At 42.8% G+C, this 21,618-nt stretch overlaps 1 protein-coding gene across 5 annotated transcripts in view; it reads left to right on the top strand.

The window, feature by feature from the left end:
* LOC103351405 (cytochrome P450 2C23) overlaps nucleotides 1–21,618 on the top strand; it is a 46,850-nt gene that overhangs the window by 10,271 nt on the left and 14,961 nt on the right. Inside the window, exons 3-8 of one of the 5 annotated variants that reach the window (XM_070057412.1) lie at nucleotides 645–856; nucleotides 7,263–7,364; nucleotides 9,946–10,108; nucleotides 17,763–17,912; nucleotides 18,829–18,989; nucleotides 19,384–19,560. In XM_070057412.1, the coding sequence (XP_069913513.1) occupies nucleotides 7,335–7,364; nucleotides 9,946–10,108; nucleotides 17,763–17,912; nucleotides 18,829–18,989; nucleotides 19,384–19,560 (681 nt within the window). In that variant the 5' untranslated portion in view covers nucleotides 645–856; nucleotides 7,263–7,334. The other 4 variants (XM_017348481.3, XM_070057413.1, XM_070057411.1 and 1 more) reach the window with 4 other exon arrangements.

Genomic DNA, 21,618 nt, shown 5'->3' on the forward strand with positions numbered 1-21,618 from the left:
AACTCTCCCTTTTCCTCTTCTTCGCAACTCCTAGTAACTTACCTCTCTTCTACTTTCTATGCCCATGAATTTTCTATTGGAGATAACTCATATAAGTAGAATCATGACATATTTATCATCTTGTGTCTGGCTTATTTCACTTAACAATTTTCAAAGTTCATGTTGTAGTGCATATTAGAATTTCAGCCTTTCTTCAGGATGAATAAAATGCTATTGTACATACCATGCTTTGCTTATCCATCTGTTAGTGAATATGAAAGACTTTGAACTACTAAGAGACGTGATAAAAATGATGTTTGAGGACAGCTCTGACCGCTGTGTTTTCCAAGTCAGATCTCAGAATATTTTTTCTGATAATTTATAAGTCAATAATTTCAATAGTTTTACAAAGCTCTAAAAGATAAAATGAAGTTATATATGTAATAAATCAGTGCTGAGAACAATGGAGATGCTTAGAAAATCAAAGCACTAAAGCTACAGGTTTTCTGAATGATAGGCAAGAAATGAACCATTCTTGAACTTCAAAAAAGTAAACAAATCCAAAACCTGTTCCCTTTTTTTTTTCCTTTCCCCAAGTCCCAGAGCTCAGACCAGCCTTTGCCCAGCAGGGCACACACTGTGTACAAACCTTTGCTTCCCAACAGGTCACCCAGACAGTTGCTAACATCTAGGAGCTAAAATGGGACTGCCGGCAATCTCTGCTGCTCTTGTGGTTTGTGTTACTTGCCTGATTTTCCTTTTTGTGTGGAAGAAAAGTCGCAGAGGGGGAAGGCTTCCCCCTGGCCCAACTCCCCTTCCTATCATTGGGAATATGCTGCAGCTCAACCTCCGCGATATCCCTGCATCTCTCTCCCGGGTAAGGAGCTTTGATTCTGGGCTGGTCATCTCAACAGCACTATGGGATGACTCTCAGGTCTTCTCATCACATGAGCATTGGAGTGTTGTTTTTGTATTAACAGATGTACAGAGTTCTCTTTTTCAGGATAGGATCACATTTAGAGCAGGTAGTAAGGGGTGTTAGAGCTGACTTGATGTGCTGGTTGAGTTATAATATCTGAGAAAACTGAGGGATTCAAGCATATTTTAACTTATAGGCTTCTAGTCCTCTTGAAAAAGTTCATGGAAAATAGCATTTTAAAAATAAGTTGATTTTGGTATGAAAGAGTTGCAAAATCCACACAGGTTCTTTTTTTTTTTTTCAAAATGCATGTTTTCCATGAACTTTCTGATCCTTTGTGTGGATTTCATATTTTACACCCAAAGAAGCCTATTTTTAATTGTTTTTCACAATTTTTGAAGTATCTTCATATAACATCAAAAGGCAAGCCAGCAAATTAATGATGTGCTAAATGTCCTTTCATGTTGTTGTTGCTGTTATTATTATACACTACTTGATTTATGGGAGGCTTTGTCAGCTTCCTGAGAATGACCCCTGCCTCCCTCCCCAACACCCTGCTCCATTGCAGCGCAGCTCAGGTACCCTGGCTTTTACAGCTGGAGAAATTCTGTCTCCATGAGCTCATTGTGCAAAAACATTCTCCAAGACATAGGAAACAGCACAAGAGATTTCTCAGATTGTGAGCCCTAGCATTAAGTAATTAATTAGTTACACATGTAATGTGTCCCTCCTGTTTGACAAGATGTCTTTTAGACTCTGGGAATATTACAGTGAACAAAAGAGGATAAAAACCTTGCCTTTGCATAACTTGCATTCTGGTAGGGGGAGCCAAGCAAAAACCAAAATGAATCAAGTATTTGAATTCTGTATAGCTCCCATATTATAAATGCTATGGAGAAAAATAGAGAGAAGGGTAGCAGAGGTGATTTTTTTTTTTTTTTTTTTTGACAGGCAGAGTGGACAGTGAGAGAGAGAGACAGAGAGAAAGGTCTTCCTTTGCCATTGGTTCACCCTCCAATGGCCGCCGTGGCCAGCGCGCTGTGGCCGGCGTACCGCGCTGATCCGATGGCAGGAGCCAGGTACTTATCCTGGTCTCCCATGGGGTGCAGGGCCCAAGTACTCGGGCCATCCTCCACTGCACTCCCTGGCCACAGAAGGGAGCTGGCCTGGAAGAGGGGCAACTGGGACAGAATCCGGCGCCCCGACCGGGACTAGAACCCGGTGTGCTGGCGCCGCAAGGCAGAGGATTAGCCTAGTGAGCCGCAGCGCCGGCCTGCAGAGGTGATTTTTAATAGCTGTTTTTTTTAGAGACATTATAGGTTCACAGCAAAATTGAGCAGAAAATACAGTTCTCGTGTACCCTCTGCGCCTTCCCCCAGCATGCGCAGCCCCCTCCATTATTGATGTTCCACACCAGGGTAGTACGTTTGTTAAAACTGAGGGGTCTACAGGCTCTCTTGCTTACATTAAGGTTCACTCTTGGTGTTCTACCTTCTATGGGTTTGGACAAATGTCTAATGTACCTCTTTCCACCATTATAGCATCAAAAAAAAAAAAAAACACATTATACTGCCCTGAAATCCCTATGCTCTGCCTGTTCATCTCTTCTCCCCCACACTGTGCACCTCCAACCTCTTGGCAAACACTGATCTTGTTGCATTTGTAATTTTGCCTTTTCTGGGTTTTCATACAGTTAGAATTAGACTATAGTAAGATTTTCACATTGCTTCTTTTGCTTAGTAATATGCATTTAATATTTTCCATGTCTTCTCACCACTTGATAGCTTGTTTCTTATTAGCGCTGAGTAACATGTTCTTGTCTGGATGTACCGCAGTTTATTCTCCTACTAGAGGACATCTCGATTGCCTCCCTGGTTTTGGCAGTTGTGAGTAAAGCTACTGTAAAAGTCCACATGCAGATTTTTATGTGGACATGAGTTTTCAGCTCTGCTGGGTAAGTACAAAGAAGTGCAGCTGCCAGATGGAATGGTGAGGATATGCTTAGTTTGGTGAGAAACTGCCAAACTGTCTCAGGGTGGCTATACCCTTTTTTGCATTCCTGCTGGCAACGAATGAAAGTTCTTGTTGTCCCACATCCTTATTGACATTTGGTGTTGTCTGTGTTTTGCATTTTGGACATTCTGATAGCTGTGTAGTAGTATCTCTTTGTTGTTTTAATTTGTAGTTCCTTAATAATATGTGATAAGGAACATCTTCTCATATATGCATTTGACATCGGTATAACTTATTTGATGAGATACATATTCAGGTCTTTGGCCTATTTGGCCTATTTGGCCTTTAATCCAGTTGTTTGTATTCTGATTGTTAAGTTCTAAGGGTTCTTTTTAAATTTTGGATGAGTACTGTATCAGAAATGTCTTTTGCAAATATTATCTCCCAGATTGTGGTCTTCTCATCCTCTTTATGGTGAATTTCACAAAACAGAAGTTTTTAAAGTCCAGTTTGTTAATTATCTCTTTCATGGATCATTCCCCTGATATTATATCTGAAAAGTCATTGCCATAACCAAGGTCATCTAGGTTTTCTCTTATGTTATCTTTTAGGATTTTTATAATTTTGCATTTTATAATCAAGCCTGTGATCCATTTTGAGTTAATATTTGTGAAAAGTATAAGGTCTATGTTAATTTTTATGCTTTTTATGGAGACTACTAGTCCTACTATCATTTGTTGAAAAGAAAAAGACTCCTTTTTCCATTTTATGGCCTTTACTCTTTTGTCAAAAATCAGTCGACTATATTTATATGGATCTGTTTTGGGGCTTTCTAGTCTGTTCTGTTGATACGTTTGTCTTTTTTCCCCCATACCTCACTCTTTTGCATACTGTAGCTTTATAGTAAGTCTTAAATTGAGTAGTGTCAATTGACTAGTTTGTATTTGTTGTCCATCTATATAAGCTTTATAACCAGTTGTCAATATCTGCAAAATAAGTTGCTAATAAATTGACTGGGATTACATTGACACTGAAGATCAAGTTGGGAAGACTTGATGTCGGCAATTTTGAACTTCTTGCTTTTGAATATATACTATCTCTCAATGTATTTAGTTCTTCAATTTCTTTCATCATATTTTTTAGTTTTCCTCATATTTATATCTTTTTAAAAAAATTTATTTGTTGGGGCCAGCACTGTGGCATAGCAAGTAAAGTCGCCAACTGCAGCACCAGCATCCCATATGGACACCAGTTCAAGTCCCCACTGTTCCACTTCGGATCCTGCTCTCCGCTAATGCTCCTGGGAAAGCAATGGAACATGGGCCAACAGCTTGGGCTTGCACTCACGTGGGAGACCTGGAAGAAACTCCTGGCTCCAGATCAGTGCAACTCTGACTGGCCATTTAGAGAGTAAACCAGTGGATGGAACAGCGCTCTCGCTCGCTCGCTCGCTCTCTTTCTCTTTCTCTCTCTCTGTAACTGCCTATCAAATAAATAACTCCTTATTTATTTATTTATTTGAAAGGGTTTTCAAATAAAGATTTATTTATGTGAAAGGCGGAGTTAGAGATGGGGGGAAGAGGAGAGAGAGAGAGAGAGACAGACACAGAGAGAATATCTTCCATACGTTAATTCACTCCCAAATGGCTACAACAGCCAGTGCTAGGTCAGGCCAAAACCAGGAGCTTGGAAATCCATCCAGGTCTCCCACATGAATAGTAGGGGTCCAGATACTGTGGCCACCTACTATTGCTTTCCCAGGTACATTAGCAGGGAGCTGGAGCAGTAGTGGAGCAGCCAGGACTTGAACCAGCACTCATATGGGATGTCAGTTTCACAGGCAGTAGCTCAACCTGCTGTGCCACAATGCCAGCCCTCCTCATAAATATCTTTTTACATATTTTAAATTTGTGTGCATATATATACACACACACACGATCATGCACTTCAGAGTGACAATTATAATGGTGGTCTCATAAGATTATTGCTTAGGGATATCATAGTCATCTTAGTTTGTCTAAGTGCACTCTATGATGTAGAAACAATAACAAAATAATCTGACAATGCATTTCTCAGGCTGTTTCCTTGTCTTCAAGTGACTTGACTGTATATAATTTTTGTGGGTGCTACTGTAAATTATACTGTATTTTTAATTTTGCTAGTATTTAGGAAATGGACTGACTTGTATATACTAGCCATGTATCTTGTAACCTTGCTACAATTACCTATTAGTTCTAGGAGGTTTTCTTGTTGTTGATTCTTTCAAATTTTCTATATAGACAGTCATGTCATACATGAGCAAAGATAGTTTTTTTTTTTTAAGATTTATTTATTTGAAAGGCAGAGTTACAGAGAGGCAGAGCAGAAAAAAGATAGAGAGAGGTCTTCCATCCGCTGGTTCACTCCCCAGTTGGCCACAATAGTTGGAGCTGGGCTGATCCGAAGCCAGGAGACAGGAGCTTCTTCCAAGTCTCCTACGCAGGCACAGGGGCCCAAGGACTTGGGCCATTTTCCACTGTCTTCCCATAGCAGTGGCTGGATAGGCCATAGCAGAGAGCTGGATCAGAAAAGTAGTAGGCCGATACCACGGCTCACTAGGCTAATCCTCCGCCTGGGTGCCAGCACTCCGGGTTCTAGTCCCAGTCGAGGCACCGGTTCTGTCCCAGTTGCTCCTCTTCCAGTCTAGCTCTCTACTGTGGCCCAGGAAGGCAGTGGAGGATGATGGCCCAAGTGCTTGGGCGCCTGCACCCACATGGGAGACCAGGAAGAAGCACCTGGCTCCTGGCTTTGGATCGGCACAGCGCGCCAGGCGTAGCAGCCATTTGAGGGGTGAACCAATGGAAGGAAGACCTTTCTCTCTGTCTCTCACTGTCTAACTCTGCCTGTCAAAAAAAAAAAGTAGTAGGCGGGACTCGACCTGGCACCCGAATGGAATGCCAGCACTACAGGCAGCAGTTTTACCCACTGTGCTATAGCACTGGCCCTTATTTGTTTCTTAATGTATGTACCGTTTATTTTATTTTCTCCTCTTACTGTGTTAGCTAGGACTTCCATATGTTGAAAACCAGTTGTGCAAGGGCAGATTCTCACCCTGTTCTTAACTCTATCAGGAAAGCTTCTAGTTTTTCATGATTAAGTATAATATTAATTATAGGGTTTTTGGGATTAGCCTTTATCAAGCTGAGGAAATTCTCATCTATTCTTATTTTATCTTTTATTGTGAGTTCTCTTCATAAAAAGATGTTGGAGTTGGTCAAGAGATTTTTTATGTCTACTGGTACAATCACTTTTTTTACTTGTTGATATGATGTTCCCTTTCATTTTCCAGTTTTTTTTTTTAAATCCCTGCTTTTCTGTTTCATGAGTTTCTACTGACATATCCTGAAACTTAGAGCTGCTTTCTTCAGTCATGTCCAGTCTACTAAGAAGTCCATCAAAGACATTCTTCATTTCTGTTAGCCTTTTTGATCTATATTGTTGGGGGATTTCTATTTCTGTTTTCATTGCATGTTGTCTACATTTTCCATTAGAGCCCTTGGCAAAGTAATCATAGTTGTTTTAAATTCATGGTCTGATAAACACAACATCCCTGCCTTATCTGAGTGCTGTTCTGTCTCTTCAGGCTGTTTTTTGCCTTTTAATATGCCTTGTAATTTTTGTTGAAAGCCAGATATTACAAGTATGTGTCAGATCAAAGCAACTCTAGTAAACTGGTGTTAATGATGGGGTGATAAAGTATGTGTGTTTGAGGACGGTGGTCGGGGGAGGAACTATTTTTTGGCTCTGTGATTATGTCTCAGTGTTTTAGTGGCCCATGCCCCAGACTGTGCACTTTGCAAGTGTTTCTCGGTTCCCTGCGTCTCAGGTAGGATAGGCTGGATGAAGAGGGCTGAAATTGGGCATTTTCTTTTCTCCTGTAGGGAAGGTTACAAAGGACTGAAGCTCTGTATTTCCCTTCCCCCACATTGGTTAGGCTCTGGTAAAATATTTTTTCTGGAAGGTAAATCTTGATAAGATTAGAATGCTTTGGTGTATGTATCTCAAATGGTTGTTTTCCCTCTTCCAGAAGCACAAGGGGACTTTCCTAGAATATTCACTGTGACAACCTGGTAGCGCTCGTGGAGGCAGAACTCACAAGTGTGCCCCCTTCCTGGGTCGGACTCTCTACTACAGTTGTTAAGTCTTGGACTTGTCCACATTGGAAGCACCAACAATTTGACAATTACAGTTCAGCTTTTCCTGCCCTGGTGTTGGTTCCCTGGGGCAGTTTCTGCTCCAATTTGTTGTTAATCTCTGTGTCTGCCTATAGGTTTCTCTAATAATGGAGACAGAAGTTTATCTTAGGGTCTTACTTATCTGACAGGCCTAAGAAAGTTGTTGATTTTTCACTTTGTTCTGTTTTTCACATTAGGACAGAATGATAACTTCCAAGTTCCTTACATTCCAAACCAGAAACCCAAGTCCAGAGGTTTAAACTTTAAATATGGTATCTGGGAAAAACTTCATCAAAAAGGTAATATTTGAACAAAGACTTCAAGGAGGTGACAGAGAAAGCCATGCAGTTAATCTGAGACTAAAACATTCCATGTACAGAGAAAAAGGTCTAAAACTCCGTCACAGAAGGTGTATGGTATACTCAAGCCAAAGCAAGCAGTCAGCACAGATAACAAAAAGCGAGAGAAGGGGCAGGAGTAGGGCATAATGTTAAGGAAGTACAGAGCGTCAGATCACATAGAACTTTGTGGTGTGTTTTTTTTATTTTTAATTTTTATTTATTTTTTTATTTGACAGATAGAGTTAGACAGTGAGAGAGAGAGACAGAGAGAAAGGTCTTCCTTCCGTTGGTTCACCCCGCAAATGGCTGCTACGGCCGGAACTATGCCGATCCTAAGCCAGGAGCCAGGTGCTTCTTTCTGGTCTCCCATGTGGGTGTTGTGGTGTGTGTTAATAATAACAGCATGGTATGGTTTATGTTTAACCAGGTAACTCTGGAGACTTAAGAATTAAGGGTAGATCATAAAGGAGCTAAGAGAAGCAGGCATTCTGCACAACACTAATCTAAGGAGAGCTGACGGTATCTTGGACCAGTGTAGGAACAGAGACGGTGGTATAAAGTGGCTAAAATCTAGATACTTCTGGAAGGTGGAATCGAATGATGATAGAATGAATGTGGAATGTAAAATAAGGGAAGAGTCAAGAATGGTTTCTGAGTTTTTGACTGAGCGGTGCCACCACACACTTGATCTTAGCCAAAAGACCGAGAAGTGATGGTGCCACTAAGTAAGATAGGGGAGATTATTGGAGTTATCTGTTTGTCTGATAGAAGTGATGTAAGCAAAAGATGTAGACAGCTCCATCTTAAACAAATTGTATCAAAATCCTACTAAATATCTGGAGATGTGAGTAGGCTGTTGGATATGCTAGGCTACAGTTCAGGGGAAACTACATATATAAATTTGGGAGACAGAATATAGAATATTTAAAACCACAAGACTAGATGGGATCACGGAAGGAATGGGTGGACTAAACCATAACCCCAGGGAACCCCAACACTTAAGTGCCTGTGAGATGATAGGGGAGCACACGTGGAGCCTGGGCCTGAGCCGTCGGAGGTGGGAAGACCGCCAGAAGAGTGTGGCGTCATGCAGTCCACAGGAAGGACCTGTCTCAAGGAGTGCTTTGATCATGCCTAACCAATGATTGGTAAAAGAAAATGAAATTCGGCCAAGTAAAGGTTTTTAGGCATCTGTATAAAAACAGTTTTCAATGGAGTGGTATGGCCAATATCTTGATTAGTGTGATTTAAAAAGGGAATAAAGAAATTGGAAATAGCAGATATAGATGATTTTTAGCAGATGTATTTATTTATTTGAAAGACAGAGTTACAGAGAGGGAGAGACAGAGAGGAGGTCTTCCATCATGATTGGTTCACTCCCCAGATGGCCACAACGGCTGGAGCTTTGCCGATATGAAGCCAGGAGCTAGGAGCTTCTTCTGGGTCTCTCACACAGGTGCAGGGGCCCAAGGACTTTGCCCATCTTCCACTGCTTTCCCAGATCATAGCAGAGACTGGACTGGAAGTGGAGCAGCTGGGACTCAAAGTGGCACCCATATAGGATGTCAGCACTGCAGGTGGCAGCTTTACTCGCTAAGCCACAGTGCCGCCGCCTAGATGATTTTTTCAAACAGTTTAGCTATGAAGAAGAGTGCCATGCCACAGTAACTAGAAGGGAATGAAACCCAGTGCACAAATTGGGGAGTTGGCTTTCTTTTCTTGAGCACAGACAGTCTTTAATAGAAAATTGTGTACATTTCCAATTATTTCTGTTATCTCTGGAAAAAGATTATCGTGAGGTTCAAGTTAAAAGAAGAGGTCCTAGCAGTTTGTGCTCCAAAATACAGAGTATTCAGAGGAACAAAGGAAGCAAGTTTTGTTTTCTGGGACATAGAAAAGAGTAAAATATGACAAAATTCTCCACCATTTATGGGAAAAGTGACAGAAAAGAAAATGCAGAAAGGAAAAGGAAGGGGAAGGGGGTAGGAAATGAAGAGGAGAATGAAAGAGAAAACTCAGGGAGCCAGAAGAAAAAAACTAAGTGGTGATTTTATTAACTATTTTCTCTTAGAAGTAATCATCATAAAAAAAACAGGGATCAAATTAATATGCAAATGGATTTTAAATATAATTTGTAATTTATTTCGAAGGTGAACCTTCTCATATACCATTACATATCCTCATAAAACTAATTTCAAATGGTTGCTTTAAGTTCAATGGGATGGATATAAAATAAGTTTGAAAATCAACCTCCAATTGTTGGCTATTTTACTAGTTTATTTTTCCTCTTGTAACAGTATAAATATGTGGATTTGAGCTGTGCACAAAGTTTGACACAGTATAAATGCTTAGTAAAATATTTGCTGAATGGCTGCATGTAAAAATGAAGGAGTGAATGACTCCACGGGGATACGTCAAGGTGAAATTCCTGAGATGGGACTGATGGAGCAGAGGCTAAGTCACATGTGAAATTATTTGCACCTGTACCTCCAACAGATTTCACAATACAGCTTATGCAACTGCTTGCATCTCTTTCCAGTTGGCCAAAGAGTATGGTCCTGTTTACACCCTGTACCTTGGACCCTGGCCTGCCGTGGTCTTGCATGGCTATGACGCGGTGAAGGAAGCTCTGATCAACCAGGGTGATGAATTTCAGGACAGAGGACGTTTTCCTATTATTGATGATACCCTGAAAGGATACGGTATGTTTCAAATAAAAATACAGGTTAATTAACACCTGAATATTTGGGAGAAAACCTGATAAATTGTGAAAAAAAAATCCTTTCTATAGTAAGTAGCTGACTAGATGCTACAATACTACAATGCAGTCTGGCACAAACTACCCAGAGTTGCCAGGTTAAGGGCACAGTCTCCAGTAAGACTGCCCTCACTTCTGATGCCAGCTCCCAGTTCAAGGGTCCCCATGTCACCCACTCTTCTGACCAGCAGACTGAAAACTCAGGGGTTCCCGTGTCTCCCTCAGGTTCAGTAATCTGTAGGATAACTCACAGAACTCAGTGAGGTGTGTGCTCACCATCACAGTTTTATTACATTAAGGATAGAAATGCAGAGAGACACAGAGCAAGGTCTGAGAGGGTTCCGAAGCAGAGTTCTGTATCCTGTTGCTGAGAATTATGATGCGTTACCCTCTTCGCACATCCACATGGTCACCAGCCAGGAAGCTTACCTGAGCCTTGGTGTCCCAGGTTTCTGCAGAAATTTCTTTCCATGTGCGAAATTGCCCATGTGATTGAACTCAGTTTCCACCCCCTCTCCACCCCAGCTCAGAAGCTCAGGCTTATAGCACCTGGCTCAACCCTCTAAACAAACTCTCTAGGGGCTCCTCATTTCGTTGACATGCATGCAAGTGTGTTCCAGGGATCTACCAGGAATACCTGAGCAATTCTAAGGGCTTAGAATCTCCCACAGGCTAGGGTCAAAGATCAGACAAACTCTGATTACATAACAGACACTCTGAAAGCTCTGCTGAGATGAACATCAAAACCAGACTCCAAATTCCCTGTAAGTTAATTCTGTAAATATCATTGAGATAAAAACAATGTGAGAACCTTTTGAAATAAAAATCAATAGCGAGGGGTTTAGGGAGATGGAAAAGTCAGGCTTTGGGATGTAGTTTCACACTTTGGGGTGTGGTACAAAGGATATGGTGGTACAGTGGCAACTACCACAAACAAATAACCAGATATAGAAACTACAGCCTAGTTTGTGGAGGATGGAAGGAGATGGAGGGTAAGATCCAGGAGGTACTGCACAGGGAGCTGGGAAGACACTTGGAAGTTAGATATGTGTTACATATATTCCTTTATATGTATAAATATATCATAAAAATTTTAGGATAGCCTGAAAGTCTCCCCTAAACCACTGAAAATTACAAAACTAAATCTTTTCAAAGCATATTAATGAATCACTAAATATAACATAACATACCAAGTGCAACAAGAGAAGTGATTTTTGATCTCTCTCACCTAAGGTCAAAATATATATTTGTTCAACTAAAGAAACAAGCCTGCCTTCTACTAACTATTTTTTTGCTAAACAAGTTGGTTACATTAGCTGTGTGTGTGTGTTTCAATTAATTTTTATAAAGATTTTATTTATTTGAAAGAGTTACAGAGAGAGGACACACACATACACACACACACACACACAGAAAGAGAGCGAGAAATCTTCCATCTGCTAGTTCACTCCCCAAATGGCCACAGCAGCCCAAGGCTAGGCCAGGCCAAAACCAGGAGCCAGGAGCTTCATCTGAGTCTCCCATGTGGGTGGCAGGCACCCAAGGACTTAGGCCATCATCTGCTGCTTTCTGAGGCCATTAGCAGGGAGCTGGATTGGAAGTGGAGCAGCCAGGACTTGAATCAGTGCCCATGTGGGATGTCATTATCACAGGTGGTGACTTTACCCACTACACCACAACATTGGCCTCAATGTCAACTCATTTTTAAGTGGAGATGAGACTGCTGGGCTGCATGGAGCTATCAGAGAAGTAACTGACATAAAGCTTAATAGTTTTTGCAACTGTGAGAAAATCGGTTTAAAAGCTTCCTATGAAATTCTTTTTATACATAGTCTTATTTTTTTAAAGATTTTTTTTTATTTGAAAGGCAGAGTTAGAGAGGGAGAAACAGAGAGAGAAAAATTGATCTTCCATCTGCTGGTTCACTCCCTGAATGGCTGCAATGGCCTGGTCTGGGCCAGGCCAAAGCCAGGAACCAGGAGCTTCATCTGGGTCTCCCACGTGGATTGCAGGGCCCCAACTACTTAGGCCATCTGCTACTTTCCTGGTCGCATTAGCAGGGAGCTGAATTGGAAGTGGAACAGCCAGGACTCACTGGCTCTCATGTGGGATGCTGTTTTTGTAGGCAGTGGCTTAAACGGCTGCACCACAACACCAGCCCCCACTATGAAATTCTTGTTAACTGCTCTTATTTCCATGTAATAGGAACCAATAATTTGCTGTTTCTTCCCCTAATTTTCCTATTCTGGAAAGTAACAGAAAAGAACCACTCAATATTTTAGTTTTCTTTTTGTATTAGTTTCTTAGGGCTGCCATAACAAAAATTTGGGGAGGCTTTAGGACAACAGAAATTTGGTGACTTTTTCTCATGATTTGGGAGGTTTTGTTTTTAATGCTTATGAGCTCTGTGGGTAAGGAATTTGAACAAGACACAGTGCAAATGGCTTTTCTCTCATCCACAAGGCTTGGGGCCTGGACACACACCCATTTTTTTTACAGATTGAACAGCTGCCAGTCATTGAAATGGCTGAGAGCTGAAATCCTGTGGAGGCTTCTTCACTTAGGAATCTGGCTTCTGGGGGAGGGGGGGTGACCCAAGGCCAGGGGCAGCAACAAGAGACTCTCCATGTGGCTTGGGCCTCTCACGGCTTGGTTCTTGGAATCCAGAGGGAGCTTCGTGGGGGCCCGAGGCAGAAGCTGCATAGCAACTTCAGACCAGGTGTCCACACATAGGGCCACACTCTCACCACTGTGAGCAGTTGCCAACAACCAGCCCAAGTCCCCAGGGGAGGTAACAGCTTTCCCTTTGGATGGGGAAACGGTCACACGGTGGAAGAACGTGAAGGATAGGAGATCTTGTCAGCAAGCGCATTTGGGGAGTGAACCCATGGATGGAAGCCTCCGTCTCTCATCCACCGGGAAGTGTGACATGACACAGCCACAGCTACTGTTTCCTGAGCTAACGCCTTGCTTTTCAACCTCCAAAACTGTGAGCTAAGTCACCTTCTTTTCTTTAGAAAGTAGTGAGCTTCCAGTCTTTTGTTAAGCCCCAGAAAACAGACTAATCCAATGCCCTTCCTCTGGACCCACTACTCTAAAAAAGCCCAGAGAAAAAGCAGCAGCGAAATAGAGCTGTTAGAGCTGCAGAAGACCACCTCTCTCTAGGAAGATGTGTGCAGGGAAAACCCAGAGCCAGCTGGAGAGATAATAGCAAGGTCTCCTTACAGGAAACTGAGGTATTGCACTGAGGGTAACCACAGTAGCAAATTTCGAACCCAGACTGGCTATGGGCTGGGTTAACTAAACCCCCAAACCAAAGGTACAACAGAAGGAGACACTCTTCTCAAGTGTAAGTGGAAATTCACAAGGGCAGACCATATTCTGGGTCATAAAAAACCTTAACAGGTAGTAGGCGTGAACTTGGCAGTTAAAAAGCCTGTGTGCCATGTTGGAGTCCGTTGATTCAGTTCCTGACTCCAGCCCCTGACGGTGCAGATCCTGGTAGGCAGCAATGATGGCTCAAGTAACTGGGTTCCTCCCACATGGGAGATTGGATGGCGTTGTCATCTCCCAGCTTCAGCCCTGGCCTAGCCCTGCTGTTGCAGGCAAGTGGACAGGATGCCTCTCTCACCCTTCCTTCCTTCCTCCGTCCCTCCCTCCCTCCCTCCCTCAGTTTCCTCTCCCTCTCCCTCTTTCTGTCTCCCACCCCCTCCTACTTCTTTTCTCCTCCTCCCTCTCCTTCCCACCCTGTTGAAAAAAAAGTCTTAACAAATTGTAAAGAGTAGAATTCCTGTAAACTAAATTATCAGATTATAGTACAACAAAAATTGAAATAAATGAAAGCTGACAGGAAAATCATCTGATATTTAGAAGTAAAAAATACTCTTTTAAGTAACTGGATTTAAAAAGAGGTCTTGTGGAAATTAAAATATTAAATGAAAATTCTCTAATATATGATAATATAGCATTATATTCATATACTTAAAAAGAATGATTTAAAATAATAACCTAACCTTCCTCCTAAGAGACTAGAGAAAGAAAAGCAAATTAAACCTAAAACAAGTAGAAGGAAGAAATTAAGAATAGAAGTCAATGAAACTGAAACAGTAAAAACAGAAAAATCCTAAAACTGAAGACTGGTCCTTTGACAAGATCAGTAAAATTGATAAACCTCTAGGAAAGCTGAAGAGAGATAGGAGATGAGGAAGGGAAAGACAGAAAGAAAACTCAAATTATTAATATCAGAAATGAAAGCAGAAATACCACTGTTGACCCTGCAAACATTAGAAGAATAATATAGAAATATTACCAACAACTCTATGTCCATAAATTCAATAGCTAAGATGAAATTAACCAAACCAGTGGTGTAGCCATTGCTAGGGTTTCTTCGTGTGGTTGGTTGGGCAGGTATTTCTTTTATATGAACATGTATGAAAATTCACTGCATAAAGATGATGGTCATCAGCTGTTCAAAACCTGGATTTTATGAACACATTAGATCCCCCCCAAAGCACCTGAATTTGAGGATAGAGTAATAGCAGGTAAATCCAACTTTCCTCCGAAATGGATCTCGCCCCTGCTGCCTGGCCACACCCCCTCAGTTACTGTCCTGTGTTTCTCTCGCTTCTGTAAAGGGACAGTGCCGATGACTGAATCACTGCTTTTAGGAACCTAACTTGAGGAATTATCAAAGATGTGATGTATAAGTTATGAACAAGAATGTTCACAGTGGTAATATTTTTAGAATCCTACTTGATGTATAGAAGGAGATCACTTAATATTTATTAAGTAGAATGAACAGCAAAAACCTGGATATATATCCAAATACCTACTTTGAAGATTAAGTAATTTGACCAAATGTATACTTGCTTTTTGATTTAAAAGTGATGGAAAGACAGCATTAAAAATTTTTGAGAAGATAGAATACTTCTAAAATCATAGATAAAAATAGCAGTTATAAAAGCTAACATTTGTGAATACTTTTTATGTGCTGAATACTCTGCTAAGTATTTTACAAATATTATGATATTTATTCAACACCATGATCACATGCAGAAAATACTATTTTTGGGTTTCCATTCTTCAGATGAAGTTGTTGGCACAGAGAAGTTAATAACTTGCCAAAACTAGAAAATGTGGAGCAGAGATTTTCATGGAGTGTGCTTAGTTCTAGAGCCCCTGACTACTAAGCACACTGCCCCAACTCACTTTTGTTCTGTGCTCTCAGATGTTGCCTATACATGTGCACATTTTAACAGTTGTGATTATATGATTCAGAAATGTTTGTATACTGCTGTCTTCTAAAATGTTAACATGTCTGGTAGTTTCACATAGTTTTCTTTTTTTTTTTTTAAGATTTATTTTATTTGAAAGAGTTATAGAGAAAGGTGGGGGGCGGGGGTCTTCCATCTACTGGTTCTCTCCCCAAATAGCTGAGAGGGCTGGAGCTGAGCCAATCTAAAGCTAGGAACCAGGAGATTTTTCAATGTCTCCCACATGGGTATAGGGGCCCAAGAACATGAGCCATTCTCTGCTGCTTTCTCAAGCACTTTAGCAGGGAGCTGGATCAGAACTGGAGCAGCTGGGACTTGAACCAGCGCCCTTATGGGATGCCAGCACTGCAGGCCAGGGCTTTAACCCACTGTACCACAGTGCCGGCCCCTCCACATAGTTCACATAGTTTTCTTTATTTATTTATTTATTTTTTTTTTTTTTGACAGGCAGAGTGGACAGTGAGAGAGACAGAGAGAAAGGTCTTCTTTTGCCATTGGTTCACCCTCCAATGGCCGGCGCACCGCACTGATCCGAAGCCAGGAGCCAGGTGCTTCTGCTGGTCTCCCATGTGGGTGCAGGGCCCAAGCACTTGGGCCGCCATCCACTGTACTCCCTGGCCACAGCAGAGAGCTGGCCTGGAAGAGGGGCAACTGGGACAGAATCCGGCGCCCCAACTGGGACTAGAACCCAGTGTGCTGGCGCCGCAAGGCAGAGGATTAGCCTAGTGAGCCGCGGCGCTGGCCCACATAGTTTTCATAATCATCATTTTTACAGTTGCTTACTTTACCCTAAGACTGGTTAACTAAGATTGTGTAAACTCCTATCCTATTATTAGGATTGAGATTGTTTGCAAATTCCTTAATATAAATTGTAGTATACATCTTATGTTGAATTCTTTGTATAATTTTTTCAGAGAGTAATTAATAGATCAAACAGTTTTTAATAGTTTTTGCTGTATTGCATTAATTTCCAAAGTATGTTGTAATGTGCAAAGGGGCCAAATAAATGTGCCATCTTTGCCACAAGCTTGATTGCTCTATAGTTTGTTTTTTTTTTTTTTTTTTTTTTTTGACAGGTAGAGTGGACAGTGAGAGAGAGAGAGACAGAGAGAAAGGTCTTCCTTTTCCCGTTGGCTCACCCTCCAGTGGCCTCCGTGGCCAGCGCGCTGCGGCCAGCTCATCACGCTGATCCGATGGCAGGAGCCAGGTACTTATCCTGGTCTCCCATGGGGTGCAGGGCCCAAGCACTTGGGCCATCCTCCACTGCACTCCCAGGCCACAGCAAAGAGCTGGCCTGGAAGAGGGGCAACCGGGACAGAATCCGGTGCCCTGACTGGGACTAGAACCCAGTGTACCGGCGCCGCTAGGTGGAGGATTAGCCTATTGAGCCGCGTCGCCGGCCGCCCTGTAATTGTTTAAATGCTGGCTAATTTGATGGATGTGAAATGAATATTTAAATGATTATCAGTGTGGTCCTTGTAATTTGATTTTGAGTAATCTGGCAGCTGAAGATTCAGAGGAGTGAGAGAGGAAACTAGTTTGAAGATGGTTATAACTTTTTAGATTCCTAAAAATGTCATTACCTGAAGTATGGCGGCATGACATGGGTTGGCAAGATGAGAAAGACGGTATAAAGAAGGAATCAACAGGGTTTCACAAATGTAGGGAAAGATCAGGAAGGACGCGATGTGAAGATGCACCCGGGATCTGGATTTTGGAGCACTAGAAACTGATGGTACATTAAGAAAAATAGGAGACTCATGATCGGTAACTGGCTTTGTCCAGAGGAAGAAATAAGAAACCATTGGTGCAGAACATATGCATTCCTTTGCTTCTTTGTGTTCAGATTAGAATAACATTAGCTATAGTAAATTTTGAGGAGAATAGAAACGTAAATCCTGTATTGGTGTGCTTTGTAGTTTCTTACCCTGTAATTGAGAAAATCACATGTAGAACTAAAGCACAAGGTAAAGATTAAGGGTAAAACCAGAAACCCAAGAAATAGGTTTGTGAGAACATGTATGTATGTATGTATGTATGTATTTTTAACAAAACCAGATGGAGAACCCTTCCACACCTGGGAGTATTCTCCACCTGTCTGTGGCTCCCTTGGTCCAGTTCCACCCTTTCTGCCTCTTGCTGATCAGAGCTTGGCTTTGATTTTCTCTATGTGACATACCTTTCAGCTGAACTCCAGAGCACGTGTGTACGTTGCCAGCTCTCAGTCCCTGATGGGAGGCAGTAGAAACCTGGTGAAGGCAGACACAGGCTAACAGCTTTAGGGAAGGTTGCTCTGTGATGCCCACACGCACCTGCTCTTCCTAGGAATCATTTTCAGTCACGGAGAGAGGTGGAAGCACATGCGTCGCTTCACCCTGACGACCCTGAGGAACTTTGGCATGGGGAAGAGGAGCATCGAGGAGAGGGTCCAGGAGGAAGCCCGCTGCCTGGTGGAGGCGTTCAGGAAAACGGAAGGTGAATCACTGGCCATGCCCCTGGGGGGCCTGGGACGTCCTCCACACGCCTCCCGTGGGAGTCACTTTGTGGCCCGAGATCTGCGCTCTCCTCGGGGAGTACGCTTAGGGTAAAGCCAAGGGAGGGAAACAACTCCAGAGCTATGAGGTCCCCTTCTGAAGGCTTGAATTTTCTAAGATGCATTTTTTCCTTATTGTGAAAATGAGGCCAAAAACCAAGCCTCAGAATAGAGAGTAACAAAACATTTACATAGGATCCAACATATCATAAATGCTTATAATATTACTTGTTGCTATTACTACTATTATAGTAGTCATATAATAACAATATGTATTATCAGTACAATATAATACTACATGACGAATAGGGTCATATGCTATAATAATACTAACATATAAATTGTAATTAGTAGCATTACAAGATGCTTATATCCCAATTTGGGGAATTTTGGAGGAACATAAAGTGTGTGTATAAATCTGACGGGAGGGGCCGGCGCCGCAGCTCAATAGGCTAATCCTCCGCCTGTGGCGCCGGCACACCGGGTTCTAGTCCCAGTCAGGGTGCCAGATTCTGTCCTGGTTGCCCCTCTTCCAGTCCAGCTCTCTGCTGTGGCCCGGGAGTGCAGTGGAGGATGGCCCAAGTGCTTGGGCCCTGCACCCCATGAGAGACCAGGAGAAGCACCTGGCTCCTGGCTTCAGATCAGCGTGGTGCAGCAGCATGCCGGCCGCAGCAGCCATTGTGGGGTGAACCAACAGAAAAGGAGGACCTTTCTCTCTCTCTCTCTCTCTCACTGTCCACTCTGCCTGTCAAAAAAAAAAAAAAAAAAAAAAAAACTGACGGGAGGGCAGCCCAGTTCTTGAAATCCTAACGCAGGATGGTTAAGAGTCTCGGTGTCAGAACTCTCTTTCCCCGTCAGCTCAGCCCTTCGACCCCACCTTCATCCTCTCTTGCGCTCCCTGCAACGTGATCTGCTCCATCCTCTTCAGTGAGCGTTTCCAGTATGAGGACAAGACGTTCCTCTTCCTCATGGAGTTGTTACAGGAAAATTTTAAACAAATAAACTCCCGATGGTGCCAGGTAAACCCACGGTTGGATCTGTGTTTGGGGTGGTTCTCCTTGGCCCGCGGGTAGCCTGTAGGCAAAGTCAAGGGCTCCTCCCCTCCATGTGGGTTGAATGCACCAAAACAAAGCCACTTAGCCCAGCATCTACGGAAGCTTGGCCTCAGCTTGCCCCTGTGGGTTTCCCATGCAAAAGAAGACAGAGCATCCCGGTGGCTTACGTTCCCTGCCGGGCCCCTCCATGACTGTGGGTGGGTTTGACCGAAGGTGGGAAGAGAAGGAGACGGGAAGGGGCTGCTCTTCTCTTTGGGACGCTCACTCCCTCTCTCTCCTGCTTGGGCGCTGTGCTTGGAAACTCTGCTGTCTCCGCACAGGCTGCAGCGCTGCCGTATTTGTTTGCTTCCATTTTCAGATTTATAATCTCTGGCCAGCACTCATGAGGTATTTCCCTGGAAAACACAAAGAATTCTCAGAAAGAATTAATGACATTAAATACTTCATTCTGGAAAAAATAAAGGAACATCAAGAATCCTTGGATCAGAATAACCCTCGGGATTATATTGACTGTTTCCTCAGCAGAATGGAGCAGGTACTGTGGTGACTTTCCCTGGTGCTGTTTTTTTGCTCCACGGAAATACATGAGTACATAATCACACCATGTATGTAAGTCTTTTTTTTTTTTTAAAAGATTTATTTATTTATTTGAAAGTCAAAGTTACACAGAGAGGAGAGGCAGAGAGAAAGAGAGAGAAAGATAGGTCTTCCATCCGATAGATGGTTCACTCGCCAGATGGCTGCAATGGCCGGAGCTGTGCCGATCCAAAGCCAGGAGCCAGGAGCTTCTTCCAGGTCTCCCACATAGGTGCAGGGGCTCAAGGACTTGGACCATCTTCTACTGCTTTCCCGGGCCACAGCAGAGAGCTGGACAGGAATTGGAGCAGCCGGGTCTTAAACCAGCACTCACATGGGATGCCGGCGCTTCAGGCCAGGGCGTTAACCCACTGTGCCACAGCTTCCGCCCGTATGTGTCTTGATATTTGCATGGCTTGAGACAATGGAGCACTCTGTTATCATTAATAAGGGAAATTTTTAAATCATTCAAAAGCCCTCTTTTTGCTCTATGACCTCCTGCACTTAGACATGAGGATTTAAATGTTCTCAATAAATATTTAAAATGAGCTATGTAACGTGTACTTATATAGATAGTTCTAAACACATATGTATCTTGGGATGGACAAAACATTATTTTCTCTACAGATCATTTACACTTACAGAGTCAGACATTTTTGCCACAGTGCCTTTCCTGATAACATGTCATAGACCAACACATTATAAAAACTGACTGTGGAGTGGGCATCAGCATACTGGTTAAAATGCTGCTTAGGACACCTGCATCCCATGTGAGACTGCCTGGGTTCAGGTCCCAGCCCCGCTCTCCATTCCAGCTGCCTGCTGATGCTCACCCTAGGAGGCAGCAGTTCACGCCTCAAGTATCTGCCACCCAGCTGGGAGACCTTGATTGGATTCTGGCTTCCTGGCTTCTGTCCAGCCCCACCCCAGCTGTTATGGGCATGTAGAGCAATGAACCAGCAGGTGGCAGATCTGTATGTGTGTATTCGTGTGTGTGTGTGTGTGTGTGTGTGTGTGTGTGGGTCTGCCTTTTAATAAATAAAAATAAATTATTTTTTAAAAAAGAGTGGAAGCTATTCTTTAAAGAAGCTGTATTTTGACATAGGAACAATTTTGCTTTTTAAAATTGGCGCTAGATGGCTGGTGCCACAGCTCAATAGGCTAATCCTCCTCCTGCGGTGCCGGCACACCCGGTTCTAGTCCTGGTCAGGGCGCCTGATTCTATCCCGGTTGCCCCTCTTCCAGGCCAGCTCTCTGCTGTAGCCCGGGAGTGCAGTGGAGGATGGCCCAAGTGCTTGATCCCTGCACCCCATGGGAGACCAGGATAAGTACCTGGCTCCTGCCTTCGGATCGGCACGGTATGCCGGCCGCAGTGCGCCGGCCGTGGCGGTCATTGGAGGGTGAACCAACGGCAAAAGGAAGACCTTTCTCTCTCTCTCTCTCACTGTCTACTCTGCCTCTCAAAAAAAAGATTGGCGCTAGATGAAGGATCCTAAAGCAAATACAGTATGCATTGACTGTAGGTTTTATTAAATACACTAAACAAGTGTGGCATAGCCACCCATCCTCAGAATGCCACTGAACACAAGCAGCAGCATGATGAGAAAAGCATATTTAAATGAATAAAGACATGTAACAATTCAAAATCTGAAAAATATTCTTAAAGCCCTGTAAAATTAACACTATTTATATAGCAGTCTCCCAAATATATACGAATGAAAGAAAAATGTCACTCAGCTATCACATAAATACGCAAACATTTGATAAATGATAACCTATGTGGTCTCCTTACATTCTGGAAGGGCTGATTTGGATAGCTTAGCCTGATTTTCTTAGAAAACATGTCTAAGGAAAGAGAGACATTTAGATGCATTCTGCTTTCCAAGGAGGTATACTGAGACACTATTCATTCTGGTCTATACTGAGACCAGATGTTTTTCAGGGTGGGAGAAACATAGCGAGGCTATTACTCCAATCATTTAAAAGTGTTTGTTTAGGGCCTGACACTGTGGAGTGA

Source organism: Oryctolagus cuniculus, chromosome 15 (assembly GCF_964237555.1).
Source record: "Oryctolagus cuniculus chromosome 15, mOryCun1.1, whole genome shotgun sequence".
Taxonomy (NCBI): domain Eukaryota; kingdom Metazoa; phylum Chordata; class Mammalia; order Lagomorpha; family Leporidae; genus Oryctolagus; species Oryctolagus cuniculus.